At 34.3% G+C, this 18886-nt stretch overlaps 2 protein-coding genes across 3 annotated transcripts in view; both read left to right on the forward strand.

Moving 5' to 3' along the window:
* Positions 1-5329, forward strand: part of LOC123536473 (protein saal1-like) — a 26871-nt gene extending 21542 nt beyond the window's left edge. For both annotated transcript variants that reach the window (XM_045319673.2, XM_053528136.1), the window contains exons 10-12: positions 1054-1224; positions 3434-3747; positions 4698-5329. In XM_045319673.2, the coding sequence (XP_045175608.2) occupies positions 1054-1224; positions 3434-3747; positions 4698-5192 (980 nt within the window). In that variant the 3' untranslated portion in view covers positions 5193-5329. The remainder of the gene's footprint in view (positions 1-1053; positions 1225-3433; positions 3748-4697) is intronic.
* A 3054-nt stretch (positions 5330-8383) lies between these two features.
* LOC123537444 (uncharacterized) overlaps positions 8384-18886 on the forward strand; it is a 38303-nt gene continuing 27800 nt past the window's right edge. Inside the window, exon 1 of the mRNA XM_045321160.2 lies at positions 8384-8649. The gene's annotated coding sequence lies outside the window, so the exon portion shown is untranslated. The remainder of the gene's footprint in view (positions 8650-18886) is intronic.

Consider the following 18886-nt stretch of genomic DNA (forward strand, 5'->3'; position numbering starts at 1 on the left):
CCAATTTTGAAATAATTTTACGTAAATGGTCCTGATCTAATCCTGTGCCAAGATCGCTCAAATTATTGTGATTCGTTAAAAAACATGGTTGCCAGGCAGTGTGTCACTTTTCCCTATATTTATATAGTTGAAATATTAAAAACCTCCATGTTAGAAACTCAGCTGGCCCGATTTTAAAATAAGTTTACACAAATGTTTCTTGTGTGACCCCTTACAAAGCTTATACAAATTATTCTGTTTCATCAAAATAACATAGCTGCCACAGGCTGTGGTCACTTTACCCTGTATGTATGTAGTGGAAGTTTTAAAAACCTTGTTTGATGTTGTCTCTTAGTATCCTATGCCGTCATTCCCCCAACTTCTTACCCCCACCCCTTCCCCCACCAAACACACACACATTAATGGCCCAGAGGGGTTGAAAAGCAGATCTGATTGTCATTCCTCACAATTTAAATTCCCAGTGTTAGACTGTTAACTTTCTCTGTTTGTGGAACTCCTCCAGCTGGCATTGGAAGGTTGGTGTTTCTTTTTTGGTGCCTCCCAGTGCCTGCATTAAGACTCAGAGGGGCACTTTGGGGTTCTCCTTCTGTAGAAAAGCTGGAAAGTTGCCATAGGACCTGAACTGTGTCAGTTTGACATAAACCAAAAAAATGAACAGACACCAGTGCACTTCAATACTGTGTGTGATTAATTTAGTCATGAACAGATTATTTCTGTTCCCATTATATAATGACTTAAGGTCTGTTGATACAGGTTCCTGGTATTTCCGCTCCATGGTTGTTAGTCATCAGTTGTGGGTTTGAAACCTCGCTTGTGCTGTAGAATTCTTTCATGTGAGGAACCAGCTGGCTTATGGAAGTTTGATGGTTCTACCCAGGTGCCTGCCCATGATGAAATAATGTCTGGAGTAGCACTTGGGGTCTTCCTCCACTATCAGAAACCGGAAAGTCGCCATAATTATTACCTATAATTTTGTCAGTGTCATGTTAACCCCAACAAACCCAAAAATCTATGTTTTAGCTAGTTACCAGTTTTTATGAAATCTGTTTTCAGTGGGACACACTGACAGGTTGGAAATGAAGATTATAAAGTATTTGAACATTGTTTGTGAATATGAGATTGTTGGTCTAGATGGAAAAGAAGCACCCCTGTCGTCAGCACTTTCTGTGTTAAATATACTGTTTACATCACAACCTGTGGAGAAGCTGGGACATCTGTACAAAGGTATGATAATGAACTGACCTTTTGCTATGCCTCATATTAGTTTCTATTTGTTATATGAAACTGAGTGCCAAACAGTGTCAACTTCTTATGCTTTTAGCTCAACTTTCCGGAGAATAAGGAGGGCTTTTGTACTTGCCTCAACATGGTTTTTGCATTCAGGTTAAAGTTATATGGCAGGCTTGGCAATTTTACTTATCTTAGTAAGGGGCAAACATCTTTTGGTTTAGTACCTCAAATGTCAAGGTGTCTGGGGTCAAGTTTTTTTATAGTGCAGGTTAAAGTTTTATGGCAAGATTCTTGATATCACCATATATTTTTAACTACTGCCCTTATAATCATCATCTCACATGAAGATTGATTTTATTAAGGAGCAGTCATCTTGATTTAGGGTCAATACCTCAAAGTTGAAGGTCACTTGGAGCAGAATTTGTAATAGTGTCGGTTAAAATTTTATGGCATGCTTCTCAGTTTCACATATATTTGAGCCATACCATGAGAAAACCAACATAGTGGCTTTGCAACCAGCATGGATCCAGACCAGCCTGCACATCCGCGCAGTCTGGTCAGGATCCATGCTGTTCGCTTTCAAAGCCTACTGCAATTAGAGAATTGTTAGTGAACAGCATGGATCCTGACCAGACTGCGCAGATGCACAGGCTGGTCTGGATCCATGCTGGTCGCAAAGCCACTATGTTGGTTTTCCCATGGCATGGCTCATTTCATGATAATATTCTTAGTACCAGTATCACTCTTACCTCCACTTATAATAACTACCAACAGGTCTGCTCCACCCCCTACCCACCCATCCCTTACCTCACCAAACAGTTATTTTTTTTGATGTATCTCACAAAAACTTGTATCTCATGTTGTTTCTTAGGTTCCCTCAAACACCCTGTGATACAACCTCTTCACCCTTTTAAAAAAACTCATCTGATTTTTGAATGTCAGCGTTGGTTAAAATTTTGTTTAGGTCTACCTTTTCTCAAATACTATAAGAGCTGCAGCTTTGAAAATTTGCACACTTGTTTATCTTCGTTAGTTGACTGTGTAGACCAAGAACCATAACTGTGATCTGCATTTTGTCAAAATTATGGCCCTTTTTGTACTTAGAAAATTTGAGTTTCTTGGTTAAATTTTTTGTTTAGGTCCACCTTTTGGCAAAAGCTGTAAGAGGTTCAACTTTGAAACTTTACACACTTGTTTATCATCATTAGTTGACTGTATACACAACCCCACCTCCCCGTCCCCACAAAAAAGGAGATTTTTTTACATTCTCTACTCAGAATTATATCACATTAACTTATGTCTTACCTCCTACCATCTTGTTACTACAGTACTACCCACCCCCTCCCCACACCCCAAAAAATCATATATAATATAAGATAATAATAGTATCTTGGTCAGCAGTTTCAGATAGTTCAGAGGGCTGTCCTTCTGATAGTTCTTATACACACTTACATCACCCGTTTCATATTGTTTATTACTCTGTCTATATATTACCCCTTACCCTTCCCTCATAATCCTAACAAATAAAACCTTTATCCATGCTCCTTCCTCTTTCAAAATTTTAGGTGCTTCTGTGGCCGAGTGGTTAAGACCGCTGACTTTGAATCACTTGCCCCTCACCGATGTGGGTATGAGCTTCTTTCGGGGCATTGAATTCTTCATGTGAGGAAGCCATCCAGCTGGCTTACAGAATGCCGTTGGTTCCAATAATGCACTGGAGGGGCACCTTGGGTCTTCCTTCATCATTAAAGCTGGAAAGTCACCATATGACCTAGAATTGTGTCTGTGCAGCGTTAAACCCAACAAAAAACAAATCTTTCAAAATTTTGGCCATTTATTAAGATAAAACATCTCTACAATTTTTCTGTTACAATCACTGTTTTCTGTTAATTTTTTCACTTCTCCATTGGCAAACATTTTGCAGTAGTCCTGACAGGTCTTGCTAAAAGATTACCTGAGTTAGTTTAAGATATCGTAGTGCCATCAAGGAAAAAGATGAACAACAAAATCTTAACAAGTCATATTCTGGTGAAAATATATATCGCTTTATCCAATGCTCACATTGATATGTGTCTGGTATTTAGTAACTGAATCTTCATCAATATAAAATACCTGGTCCTGGTCGAGTTATCACATTGTTTATAAAGATTTCACAATGTGTTCTTTTTAGAGTTTTGTCTAAAGATAATTTTTAATCTTTCAGATGAAAAAATAATGCGGATCTTGCTCAAGATTTTGGAGCCATTATATCCTATGCTTCAAAGGTATATGAAGGCAGAGCAAACAAATTCAAATGAACCAGTCAATGAAAAGGAAGATAGTCATGTGACTAGCAGTGACCAATCAGATGCAGGAAAAGAAACTGATTCTAGTAATAATGCTGATAATATAAAAGATACTGAAGAAAAGGACAAAAATGGTACCAGAGGAACAGAATCTGAAGAATATAAAGAGCTTAAAGTTCTATATGAAATATTGTCAGCTTTTTTACTGGACTACTGTAATATTGCTTTCATGGTAAGTCAGTAAGTTGATACAAGATGTTCTGCTTTTTAGAGTGGAGTTGGGGAAGGGGAGAAGGCATAGAGATGATTCTGTCATTTTGAAAACCATGTTTGTCATGCAGTGATGGATTTCGAAATAACTTGGCACAAATGACCACCATAACAAAATGATGTGCCATATGCAAGACCCAGTCTTTTTAAAAGTTCTTGGTCACTATGAACACCAGTAGTTACTTCTTCAAATGGGTGAAATTTGAAGAACACAATGAATACAATTATATATAAAGAAGGGCATTATTGTAGCCTGAATATATAAAATTGTCTAGGTATAAATTATTCCAACAGTATTTACGTAATAAAGTAAGATCTTTTATTTACAGGGTTAGTCTAAACTATTGGTATATCCATAACAAAGTCCTGCCATTAAGGCTAAGTTTATAGCTATCATTTAAATTCATTTTAAAAATATTATATAAATAACAGAACTTAATAATGTATACAGCCTAACCTGTCTCTACAGACCACATTTGGGAGTGGAAAAAAGTGGTCTTTGTTGAAAAGTGGCCTTGATACGCAGGTTTTGTTGTAGTGGCCTTTATTCAGAGGTGATCTTTAGCAAAGTTTTGGCTCCAGGATGTAATAATAGTAAGTTCTGTTTGTTGGTGATGGGATTTAATGCCATTTTTTTTTTCAACAATTTCTGTTATATAATGACTTTCAGTTAGCCCAGCTAGTGCTCCTTGATCCTACACCAGTACCAACTTGTTCTCTGCTATCAACTGTCTTACATGAAGAGGTGTAGGACAATTGACTTCATACTTAATGTCTGTGATAAAAAAAGGGAGACCATATGCTGAGCCAGGGCATTGCCATGACCTCTGAAATTATAGTCCTGTGCTCTGCCTAAAAAGTTACCTTTTGTTGTAGAATATCCATTACCCTTCCATTTGTTGTTTTATGCAGGATAAACCTAATATAAAACCTGAGGACTTGCCAGAAGATAGTGACCCATCAGCAGATTCAACACCAGTTGACATCCAAAATGATAATAATTCACAAGCTGCAGCTCACAGCTCTCAGGACTCCTCAAAAGAGGGTAACTCTAACATTACTGAGGATAGCCAAGAAAAAGAAAGTGACTCAGAAACGCAAGAATTAAAAAATTCTAACAAGAATGAAAATTCAGATACTGAAACTAGTGAGGAAAAGAAGCCTTGCATTGACAATGTTCCTATTCTTACATATCTTGATGAAGTGTGTAGTCGCTGGCGAATAAATAACTTTGGATTGTGTTTGAAAGAATCAGACGCTGGTTGTAGATTGTACGACAGACTGTATGGACTGGCTGAGAAAAATAAGAATGACAGACTGTGTCGGATATTAACAGACATTTCAGAGGGTAGGGTCGTGAATCGGGCTGATTCTGGCAAGGAACGGGGAGATGAAAATGTCTCCTAGCTACGCATTTGTATATGTTAAATATCATTTGTCATAGTAAAATTAGTTTCTTACTATATTTTTGTTATAAAAATTGTAGATCATTGTTTTTGATGACTAGAATATTATGAAATAATAAAGAGTGATTTAAGTGTAAAGATTATGTATTTTTGTCAAGTACACATTTCATATTCCACAAACTTTCAGTCAAACGTCTGTACTGTGTACATGATATTATTTAATACATACTGTGAAATCTTGATGTTCATATTGGAGACTAATTTTTGTGGATTTCTTGTTAACCTAAACTGTGAAACTAAGTCACAACAGACAAAAAATCACTTTTATTTTACATTTGAAATTTGAAATTCACAAAATATTGTGCCCACTAAATAGCCTCATTGGCAGAAACCAGGAGAATTTATGCTTAAAAAAAATCACAATACCTTAAAAAGGTTGTGCATTGTCCAATAATGTGATAATATAATGTGCTGGCTGTTCGGAAAAATGGGCTAACAGAGAATGTGCTGGATCATTACTAAACCTATTGTAATAATGCTAGTACTGGCTTTTTTTCTCCAAGGAATCTTCAATCTTACTACACTTATTTAACGTTCTGTGCAATACAGACCTGTATTTGGACATCTACCTAGCTGAAAATCTATATTTCACGAGCTAGATCTACTTTCCCTGGTGCAAGAGCAACCTATAGATTTTGGTGATCGAAATAACTAGTAAGTTCTTATACAATGCTCAACAAACTTGAACACAATGTGTTTTGGCATAATGTCTCGGCTAAGTCCCAGTGGCTTTGGAGTTACATCCCTTGAGTTACTCAAACTGTTGAAAATTGACTTTCTGCTCTCTTATTTGAGCAGTTCTTATCCAGTGTCCACCAGACTTGGTCACACTGTTTATAGGCTTGCATATAGGGTTGGATACCGGTTCCCCGTTTCGGTACAATACCGAATAAACACTTCGAAAAGTACTGGTATATACCGTTTGCTTAAAAGAACCGGTTCCAATTTCGGTATTTCCATAAAAGTAAAAACAAAATTCTTACAAAATCTGTGGCCAAATAAAGCAGAAATTTAAGCAAATATCGTAATAACGCGATCGACATTGTTTACTGTGAGACCGCTCCGAGTAACCTCCCTTGAATTAACATGGAGAGCTAACTGTGCGAATAGTTTTGTATGCCACTAAATATTACCTGAAATACTTCTTTTCCCGTTGTTTTAAACAACGTAAACCAATACTTAATTTAAAAATATACGACACTATTTTTCTTTTTAGTATTCCTTTAAAACCAATGAAAAGAATGATGTAAATATAAAGTTACAAGACTAAGCTGTAACCTACGTAAACAAATAATCGGTTTTCACGAACCATTAGAAATATGTTATTGTTTGAATGTTTGTTGTTTCAAGTGTTTTGAAGGTTATTGTTCAATTAAAAATGTGTTTCAAAGGTGTTGCACTTTAAAAACATTACTAGTCAACCTAGTCGAAGATTATCATGAGTGGAAATGAGTCTGACTTGTTAGATGGGTAATTTGAAAGCTAATAAGTGTTCAGTTTACCAGTTCTAGACAGTGCTGAGCTTTAAAAGCATTACTTCAGTGAGTGTATTCATAGATTTAAATTGCATAGTGAGCGAGGTATCTACTCAGATTTTTATTTTGGAAAACTGGTCTGTAAGATATGTTTATTTTTTACTCTTTCATAATCTAATACAACATTCCATTAACAGACTTAAAATGTTTATCACAGCAGATTTTCATGTATATCTACTTACATAGGTGTATATAATACTAACCAAATCATTGCTTATGTAATGTACTACAAAGCATGGTATCGGTATCACTATCGTTAAAAATACCGTATCGTTTCGTTGGTATCGGTATCGGTATTGGACCGCTTCGCCCTTAATGATATCCAACCCTACTTGCATGTAATAGCTAAGACAAGTGTAATAAACAGCTGGAAACTCACAATGGCCCTTGAGTTATGGCCCTTGAATTACTTAAAATTGCAAAAATTTAGTTTCACTTCATAAGCAGTTCTTACCCAATGATCACCAATCTTACTGTATATACCCATGTATAATGCGCAGTTTTTTGACCGCCGGGACCACCCTCGAATCGTGGATGCGCATAATACACAGGTATAGACAATTTTCCAACTTCAAAACAAGTTTGTTACCGATGTTCGCCATTTTGGTAAAGGGAAACTACTCCCCGTGCTTACTGTCACCGCTAAAATCTAAGATTGCCGTTATGTTCCGTAAAAGATCGAATGGTTTATTTTTCTTTCAAACAAAATTAATTTCATCTAAAGTTAAAAGTATTTTGATGAAAGAAATGTTAATAAATCAAAAAAATTATGATACTAATTAAAGATCGAGAGTTATCTTTAACCGAGATCAAACTGTGAACAACATAATTGACTCGTTAATTGCCAGTAATTACTGGCTATTTGATCGTGACAAAAAGACTATCACACCTTTTGTTATTGGTTTGAATTGAGAAGCTCATGTCATTTTGAAAGATACCATTCCGAAATATTGAATCAGCTGCTGTTTATTTATTCAAAATAGTTAATTAAAAAGGTAAAACAACAAATAAACAAAACAAATAAAACAACATTTTACTGGTTTTATTTTTGAGAAAACAAAAATCGATAGTACCGCGAGACTGATGCTGCTCTCCGCTGTGGAGATAAAATTTATTACCTATGTGGATGGGGGGGGGGGTGCGCGTTATACATGGGTATCTACGGTAATCAATGTTTATTGGCGTATCGTCTTTGCCAAATTCAGTAACCAGACAGATAGTCTTTCTCACTTATTGAGTTACGGCCCTCTAGTTTACTGACTTTTTGAGAATTGTCAACTTGTCTACTGAAAAGGAAGAGTGTTTTAAAAAGTCAGTAGTTTGGTTTGCTGAGTGTGTCAGTTTGCCACTCTTATTCAGTATGGTTACAAAAACTGCTGAAAGTGTTTTCTTTTTAAACCTTTTTGTCCATATTTGGTATTGAAATAAAGTAATTGTAGTATTGGTGATAAGATTTATAGTGAACAGAAACCTGAAACTGATCAATTAAGGGTAGGGGAAGCCCATTTCTTTCAAAAGAGTGTTTAATTGTTTGATTGTGGTTAACAACTACACCAGTTGCTATCATTTAGGTTTAACATCAACAATATTAAAATGTAAAGGATGAAATACAACTTTGACATGTATTAAAGGGCAGCAATCCTTGTGTAACAAAGTTGATAAATCGAGAGTTATATTCATTCATTCGTTCACCCGTGAAAGCTATTTTTAGAGTTTTACTTGGAAGAGAGAGAGGAGTGGGTTAAAGCGAACTAGGACTGCAAGTTGTAGTTACTGCGTCCCGCCGCACGACGGAAGCGAAAAGTATGCTTCTGGCAGATGTTTTACTATATGTCTGGAATTAGGCATAAACTATTTAAATAGGTAAGTTAAATTTTATAACTTTTTAAAGCTTATTTTCAGAATTGATTTTTAAACTTACATCTATTTTTATAAGTAGATAAATATATTTATGACACACAAGGTTTATGAGACATAACTAAAAGGCCAGTGTTACACAGCAACACTTGAGCACTTTAAATTATTTATAATATTTTATGTTAGTTTGCATATACAGGTATTTGCATTCTTATCAGTTTTATAGTTTTTGAAAGTAGATTAAATCTGCTTAAGAAGACATTAGAAATGAAATTTTTACTTGTATTAAATTATGCAGAATAAATATTTCTTTTCTATAATTGGTAATTGCAAGTACTTGATGATATGGTAATTTATTCAGTGTCATGTCTCTTAGATTTATGTCAAATTTTCAAACTTTTAAGAAGATTTTGTAAGACAATGTTTATTTCCATTGCTTGATATTCAAAGGAATTTTACTTCTTTTTGTCAACAGATCATTTATATACAATAATTTGTAATGAGTCGTGAATGGTTCTATAGCAGTTTTTAAAATGGACAGCCGAAATTAAAAATTTCGAGCATACTTGTAATATATTGTAATAATAAATCAAAGGTAAAGAATGATGAGTAATTCAGTGAGATCTAGGCAGTCTTTATTTGAGCCGCACCATGAGAAAACCAACATAGTGTATTTGCAACCAGCATGGATCCAGACCAGCCTGCGCATCCGCGCAGTCTGGTCAGGATCCATACTGTTCGCTTTCAAAGCCTACCGCAATTAGAGAAAAAGTTAGCGAACAGCATGGATGGTCTGGATCCATGCAGGTCGCAAATGCACTATGTTGGTTTTCTCATGGTGAGGCTTATTTATCAATACAATAGTGTAGTCAGAAAAAATATTTACTGGTAGGAAAATTCTGTACTGTAACAGTGTGATGTACGGTAGAAGGATTATACTGTAGTTTATATCATTCTTTTAAAACAGTGTTTTGAATAGCATGAAATATACGACTTATTCATTGCAAACATAACTGGTGTTCTACTGAAGTTGTACCATTTTAAAGGTACTTGGTCACCATTGCAAAATTAATGGCTTTTTTTTTAAGTTGTTTATTTCCATCAAGTTTGGGATTAAATAGATTATTTAGTAAGACACAAAAGAATGATAAAGTGAGTGTTGATTTTCTCCATGTTTTCAGAAGTGTTATGCACAGTTAACTCTCTTTGCACAATATTTTTGGTAATTCATTAGGATATCTTGTAAAAATCATATATGAATATATTTGTACTACTAGTCACATTCACAGTACCCACACTTTAATCATTTTTTTAGAGAGAAAAAAAGTTGGGTAGACAGTGTGGACCTACTTTAGATTAGATTTAATGATGAAAATAAGATCTTATATCGTTATAATCTGTGCAAGATAGCTGTTAAACTCACTGAAGGGCAGTAAGTGTATTTTATCCTACCTATGTATTGAGAAATCATGCTTTTATGGTGAAAAATCTTTGAGATCTACAAAGTAAGATCCTACGATTTATATCAGTATAAGGTTGTGGTCTGGGCCAAAACTGTAAAAGATTATGATAGATTAAGACATTAAATGATTTCACAGTATTTGAAGTTCATCTATCTTTGTCATAGTGTTAACAGGCTTTGCTTGTTAATTTGAGCCGTGCCATGAGAAAATCAACATAGTGGGTTTGCGACCAGCATGGATCCAGACCAGCCTGCGCATCCGTGCATTCTGGTCAGGCTCCATGCTGTTCGCTTTTAAAGCCTATTGGAATTGAAGAAACTGTTAGCGAACAGCATGGATCCTGACCAGACTGCGCGGATGCGCAGGCTGGTCTGGATCCATGCTGGTCGCACACCCACTATGTTGGTTTTCTCATGGCACGGCTCAATTTATTTTCTGGGGCCTCTATGGTTTAGTAAATCTAATTGCCCACAGAACTGGGTTATGGTCTAAAATTGATGACATGCCCTGAAGGCCTCAACAGTGGGTTTTAGCATCTCAAGGGTAAAATATATTTATTTAAGAAAAACTCACTTTACAGTTCATTTGAGTTATACAGATACCTGTTCTTAACCCGAAGTCATTCTTGGAGGACAACCATTCAAAATGGAAAGTAGCCATGTATCACACTGATAAAGTGGTTTCTTGTTGTTATTATTTATTTTGGTTTCTTATTGTGGTTTTAAAGCCTACCAATGTAAATATGACTCAAGTTGTCTTTGTTTATTTAAATCAAATGAAAAGTTTCATATTTTTTTATATTTCCAGTTACATAAAATATTTTTTTCAAGATAAATGAAACTGAAAACTGAAGACTAGGAACATACTCTGTAAGCAGTTTTGTTAAATACATAGGTGCTCTGCAAATGTGACAGCTATACATGAAAGAAAGTATCTTAAACTCAATCCTTGCTCTCACTGGCAACCAATGTAAGCCATACAATCCTTGTTTGGAACTGTTAAATTTCCTCCTGTTAAGGACAAGTTTTGCACACATGTTTTGAATGTGTTGCGTCTTGCGCACTTCACCGTTAGCCACACCATACAGTATGACATTGCAGTAATCCAGATGGGAAATAATTAGAAATAAAGCTAAAACTTCAGTGACCGCTTTGGTTAAATATTTTCAAATGTAATTTGTAGGTAGTTCAACATGACTGTGCGACATTTGCAATTAACATGATCTTAAAAGTTCAAGGTTTCATCAAGAAATGCACCAAGATATCTAATTGTGCTTTCACGTTTGACACCATCACCAGCAATGTTAATCGAATTTGTAAAACATTTGTTCAATTGAGGTCTCCTACCAAACGTAATAAATTCAGTTTTTTAAGTGTTCATTTTCAGTTTAATATGACGAAGAATGAATGTGTAAAACTGCAGTAAGTATATTTTGACAGATCAAATAAAATTCAGTTAGGAACACTCAGTGTTTGGTCATGTGTTCCACTTCCTTTTCATTTGTATAGTTGGGCAGATTTTGTTCAACATATGTCAAGGGTTTACAGTTCAGATGGATCTGAATGATTGTTGTTTTTTTACATTTAGCTGCAGAAGCGTTATGAGTTACTTCAACAAAAACAAAAATAACAATAAGAATCCAGTGGTCAACTTTTCTCTATAGAAACATTTTATTTACTTTCCTTTCTGTTCAGCATTTAGCAACATTTTTAGTGCTGCTGTGTGTGAACTTCAAGTGATGGTAACTTCCTTCTACTAATTTGGCCTTGAACTTAAAAAAATGAAAATTGTCACGTATTCGTCACAAAACAACATGTTTGCCCAGTCTTCTAAAATTTTTAAAGTTTACTAAAAAGCCCAAACTTAGGACATTTAATTCTTTAAAACACCAGGCCGTTCAGTGTTTTATCAGATTTTTCTGTCATTTTTACATCTTCAGCGTCAGAATTTGAAAGTTGAAACGATTCTTTATTGAATTTGCTTATCGCAAGTATTGTCCTTATACAATGTGAAACATTGTCATGTTCTTGTACATATGAAAATTGATACATTAAACAAAATACTCGAGGGTACGAAAATTAGTTTTTATTTTTCTTATGCATTATGTATTTGCAATAGGTTGTCAGTTAAGAGGGTCTTTGTGTAGATAATATAGACTTATGATAGATCAATTTTGTAACGATACGTCAAATTATTTTGTTGTTTTTATAAGAAACTAGAGTACTTTTTCCACTATACTTTCTTGCGTATAACAGGCAGATAAGAATTTTAGATTTAAAGCTATTTGGCCCCAGATGGGAGGAAATTTTTCAAAAGTGTCACAGTGTTTTACTTTTATATGCAACAATAGTTTTGGTAATTTATTTGGATATTGTGCAGAATTCATAGGTGTCAATAAATTTGTACCACGGGTCACTTTCACAGCACCCACATTTATCAATTATTGAGAGAATATAAAATTCCCTTTAAAAGTGTAAATGAGTGGTTTTAGTGCTTCATCTCAGCTTTTCTCGCTGAATTAAATGTAGGAAATCATGAATTAAGAGCACCAAATCACAAATTGTCAAATTCATTTCTGCCATGAAAACATAGATTTTAACCCATAAGTGTCATCATTTCTAAATGAAAACTGTCATTAAAAGTTGATTTTTTGTATAATTATTATGCAAATTTCAAGTTTTCAATTCATTTGTCAATATTTTTTCACTCTACTTTAAGAAGAGAGCGTGAAATTCGCACTGTAATTATTGCAGCATGCATTCAAATTTCAATGGAGAAAAATTCAGTTGATATTGAATTTGTGGTAAACATACAGGTTTTGTTATACCCTGATACCTGTACAACCCTAAACGCCTTAACTTCTGCAATTAATCGAGTTCAGTTTGATAATTTTAATGCATAAAATTTTAACTGCATTGTACCATTATATGACTTTATGCCAAGTCTGCAAAAAACCTGCAAACCCTTCAACGTGCGGACTATTGAAATCTTTCTTTCTTACAGCTATTGATAGATATTGTAATCATTATGCAGCCATTTGTATTCAGTCTCTGTGAAGTTGTTAATACTCGTGGGGGGGACTATGTCCATGGATTTCTTGCTTGCATCAATCCCAATGAACAAATAAAATCCCCATTAGTTTTATCTTAAACGTTTAAAACATAAATATGTCGCCACAAAAGAGCCCGTTTTTGCAGAAAACATGAAATTAAGTGCCTCTGAAATTAAATAATTACACAGTATATGGTGTATATTCAATATAAGTCTGGTCTCTGTATGGAAGAGAAAACTGATCTACTATCACCATTATAGAAATTACAAAAAGGTGTACCCTTGCAACAAATCATTCAACGTATAATTTACATTGCATGCACATACCTAATTAAGCATAATGTGAATAAGGCCATATCTGATATTCGAAACTTGCATAGAAAATTTTGAAATGTAGCCAGATAATTATGCTGACCTTTTTCTTTGAAAAAAAAAAAAGCCTAAAGAAAAGGCTAGTTAATTCTATTTTTTATAAACTAAGTTACATTCCATTCTTTAACTTGATATTATTTATATGCAAGCAAACATCCTGAACTAAAGGACCTCTGCAGTTCGAGCCATGGAGCAGGACTCTCTGTATATGTTGTATTATACCAGATTTATATAGCACCCTTTTCATATGATAAACATATTCAAAGGCACTTTACATAGCGCAAATGGCAGCCACTCGGGGCGCCAAATTCATCCTCTACTTGTATACAGAGTGATCTGACCAGAGGAACAGAGTGAGGTAAAGCCCCCCGGAACAGAGAGAGGGAAATCCTTTCTTTTAAATACAGGCTTGTCTGGCCAACTTCGTCTAGCTCCTTGTGAATAGACAGTCTGATTCTTTAACGTGTTGGGTGTATAGCACCGATACACGCAAAGTCGTCTTTCCTAGGAAGAATCAGTACTGGCAAATATGTTGAGGTTGTGATTTTATTTGTGTACTAAAATGTCCATATATAAGTCTGCTAGAATTGTATGATAACGTTTAATTAAATTGCTGACCAGGTAAATCTGCATATTTAAACTTTACAGGTACAGTGGAGTCTGTAAGGCCATACTTTATGAATGGCTTGTAGTGTTCTGAATTTTAACAACTTACTGAAATAAAAAAGGAAAGTACGCATACCCATAAACAAATTAAAAAAATGAATTTGCAACTGCTCGAACAGTTTAGAAACATAATGTAAAGGACCGGTAATGATATATATGCAATTATGTCTTTACATTACCCAATGCAGCCTTCTTCAGTTGTAAATGTAGTTCATGTTTTTTTGTAAAAACAGGAGAATGCCGAAAATGCAACTGAAAATACATATTTTGCCAGTTTGTGTAGCGGGTCTGCTACCTTAGGGCTGAATATTGTATACTGGTAAAGAGTGTAAATTAAAAAAAGATTTGGCCGAGTTTCAATGTCATAACGTTTTAATTTATCTTATCATTGCACGATCATAATACAAACACTCGTCACCCTGATTAATCTGCATTTTTACAAGTTTTATAAGGTCAACTATGAACTATATCTGCAAATCTTTGTCCCAACCATTTTAAGTGTTCTTGCTGCGTTTTCTTTAGAACAAACACTTAAAGTATAAAATACTTAAGAAAGTTAAAATAGTTTGTTGAATTTTTCAATGCAAATACTTGAGGGTTTTTAGCTACTCTTTAAAAACTATAAAAATATGACTCAAAAGATTAATGTGAACATGTTTTTGTTGATACGCAAATGTAATATTACAATGTAATGCTATATTGTGTTATATACATTCCTCGTCCCTGTTATTCCTTTCTGGAGACATATTATCTGAAAAGTTTCAATGGATATTTTCAGATAACTACATATAAATGTTCATTTGCACAATACAAGGAGAAACACACATGATACAGATCATTTGATCCAAGGTCAAGGTCACGCTTAGAGGTGACCTGTCAGATAGCTTTATTTCTTTTCCACATCTTCTAAACTACTGGTTTTTTAAAACTTGCAATTTTTGGCCTCCTCAAAACCACATGCAAAGTGCATGACCCAGGTCACTGGTCCAAGGTCAAGGGCACTTTTTGAGATTAGGGTCATAATCGTAACATTTCACCTCTGCTTCTTGAGATATTAAGCACCTTCATTGAGATGAAATGTAATTTCTTGCAAAAACACACTTTCAATACAAAGACTGGAATTAATGCATAGTAAAGTGTGCTGATCTGCAATAATGCTTATTTGGTTAATCTTTACCATGCTAAATTTCTACAATGGACTGATCTATCAATCAGTTTGCGTAGTACCATTTGTAATTCGAAGGGGTGTTTACTGAAAATTTACTGACTGAATAGCAAACAGTGCAGACTATGATCATGATCTTGGTCTGCACTGGTGGCAAAGGCCAAGTCACTTGCTGCCAGCAGGCTAAGGGTTAACAAACAAATTGTATTGAATAGAAATGAAGACACCTTTCTCAATAATGTAACCAGCCTTTTAAATATTGACTATCGTGATTTATTGTCATAACGCCTTAAACCTAAACGAAACATATTAATGTGATAAGATCAGTTGTTTAATGTGTCTAACTTACAGCTTTGTGGGCTAAATATCAAATTTTCTCAACATTTTTAATTAAAAATTGGTTTAATAAAGCCTTTGGCGTTGTTAAAAATATTGCAATTTTTTTTTTAATTTATCCATTTTAACAGGTTTTGATGCAGCACTACTTAAATATTCATCTTAGCTATTCTGTAATTTACATGTTCACTTCTTTTGTGTAACTTTGTGACTGATTTAGAAAAATTGGAAACTGATTTCTGTCCATAACAGACAGTTTGTAGTGTGAGCTTGTACAGAATGTAAGATGTTAAAACTAAATCAAACAATGCCATAATAGAGGCAGTGTGGCTGTAAAGCAACTGGAAGTTTGGTTGGATCCTCTTCATGAATGTCTAAAGTGTGACAGGTGGACTTTAAAGAGCTGAATTTTCTTTTTTGCTCTATTTACATTTAAAGAAGTGCAAATAGACTAGCCACTAGACTGATAATAACTATATTTCTATATTTTTCCCTTTTTTGATAAATTCAATTTCATAGAGACAAAAGCCAGTCTAATTTAGAGATTTTCACACAGGACTGATGTTGAAATTATGATATTGGACATAGGATATAGACTGGCTCAGTTCACTACATTCAATCATAAAAATGTAAAAAGATATATCATAGTCTAGGAGCTAGTCTAAAGTGCAGATTGCTATGAAACTTTGCATGACTGTGTATTCTGCTGCCACACACAGCTTAAACAGCTCAGCTCAGAAAATATAAGCTATAAGCTAAGTATTGGCTAAGTATCCAATTTGTTGTTATAAGCCTAAGTCAAAGTTTCAGACTTTACATTGTTGGGGAGTTTGTTGCTGTTTATACCCAGTCCTGCATTTAGCTGAAAAGAAATTTGTAAAGAAATGCAATTGCCTCTGCTTTATCTATCAGGTAACAACTTTATTGCCAGAGTTGTAATTTTCAGCTTAATTGTTTTGAAACAAATAAATTTAGGTCAGATTACACATGAAATGTGAAATAATACTTGACTATTGTTTAGATTATCAGTACGTCATGCAGATTATCTGATAATTGTGTCCATTATCTAAGCGCATGACGGTGACTTTTTTGTCTCGGTATCTTAGGGTTTTAAAAAGGTCATGAAAATGTCACACTACTTTGGTGAAAACAACTGATCTAAGATTATATTCAGGTCATTCTATTGCTATATAATATTGGAAAGATACTTTTGTAATCATTGACAAAGTACTTCAAAAAATTCAGAGATAAGTTAAAAGAATTCAGTAAGAATTATTCTTTAAAAGTCCCATAATGATTTTAATTTCAATTACTGTGAAATCATTAATATTCGTGGGGGACTCATTTTTATGTTCAAAAGTTGAAATCAACGAATTCATATCCCTATGAAATTGCCATTTTGACCAAAACCACGAAATTTCATGCCCATGAAATTAAATGATTTTACAGTAAGTTATAGCATAGCTTATTGAAAGTTTTCATAATTATGTTTATAATATTTCGCTTCTTTCAGAGTTATGAAGGGAGGTAATTATGGATTAAAATACATGCAAAGTTGACTAAGTTTAATAAAATGTATGAGAAGATCCCTTGGAAGCAACTAAGCAAAGTAATGTTGAAAATTCAAATAATAACAAGCTTATTGCTGAAGAAATATGATAAATTGAAGGTGTTATCGTTACACTTTTGGTCAAAGCATACTTGCATTACTAGCCTGTGAAAATTACTTTTAAATATAACATTTTTATATGCCTAATTTGAAAAAAAATGCAAGATGTATTACTGGTATGTCATTGAGATATCTTTCAAACTTTATATAAAGACTAAATATCATTTTAGGAAGATCACTGTTTATTTTGGGATGTCTTTTGCTCAGAGGTCAAGGTCACAGGCTCTGACTTGCCTTTATATATGTTTTGTGTCTGTACTCTAAATCAGAAAATATACAACATTTAAACTTTCCACAATGACTTTCTACCACTTGTGTAAAATCCTTGTAGATTTTGGGGTCTGTAACTCAAAAGTTAAGGTCACAGGACCCAGACTTAGCTTTTATAACTTGTTTTCATTCCCAGGCTCTTAGTCAGAAAACATTATACCTTTAGCTTTCAAACTTCACAAAAAGATGTAGTATCAATTAAGAGGAAGATCCGTATTGACTTTTGGTGCACTGACCAAAGGTCTAGGTCATGGGACCGAACTTAACTTTTGTTATACCTCTGTTTCACTCCCAGTGTAACAAATGTATTATGCCTCATTAGGCGGTGCTCTTGATAGCATTTTTTTAAACTATGAAAGAAATAGTTATGTTTGTGTTCTCCAACTAGACTGCATTATTTTACCATTTAAATGTGATGTAACACCACTAACAAGTTCATATTATAATAATTAACAGTCGTCGTGCATAAAGTTTATTCTATTTTTTTGTTAGTGAAAGAATGTGTATTTCTCTATTGCAGCAAAAAACCCAAACTTGTCTACTTAACCCTTAGCCTGCTGGTGGCAAGTGATTTTGCCTTTGCGACCAGTGCAGACCAAGATCAGCCTGCACTGTTTGTCATTCTGTCAGAATTTTGTTTGTAAGCACCCCTTTTAACAGTTAATGGTACTGTTCAAATTGAAAGATGGGCAAGTTCATTATAGAAAAGCAGGGTAAGGGTTAAAAGGAAGGTAATACTAAAGCAGATCATATTCAGATAACATTCTTAAGTAATGTTTACCAATTTTATGGCGTAGTTGAGAATGTGACCATATTTGGTTAGTTTGAGCAAATTTCAAATCAAAAGTAAACAGCTTCTTTGAAAGAAAGGTGCTTTTAGAAAACAAAAGATTGCTAAAACAAAAGATACTTCATTTACGTTTTTGTCTCATTGTTTATAAATGTTTTCTGTGACAAGCTGACCAACAATATTAGATCTATCTAATGTACTTTAGCTTGTCTGATTTTTGAAAAACATCTGCAAGGTGTCGTCGTCACTTGATCGTCGGCGTCGGCAATTGGTTAAAAGGTTTGTTAAGGTCTTATTTCATATGACAACATGACATGTGTAAACAAGTGCATCTAATCGAGCGTAATGACCTGAGAAATGTAAATGTAATTCAAAGTCATTGTAATTCATCTTGTCAAAGGCAACATATTTGGAAAGTAAATGCTTACGTGTGCCTAAAAATAATTGTTGACAGTCAATAT

Source organism: Mercenaria mercenaria, chromosome 17 (assembly GCF_021730395.1).
Source record: "Mercenaria mercenaria strain notata chromosome 17, MADL_Memer_1, whole genome shotgun sequence".
NCBI classification, from domain to species: domain Eukaryota; kingdom Metazoa; phylum Mollusca; class Bivalvia; order Venerida; family Veneridae; genus Mercenaria; species Mercenaria mercenaria.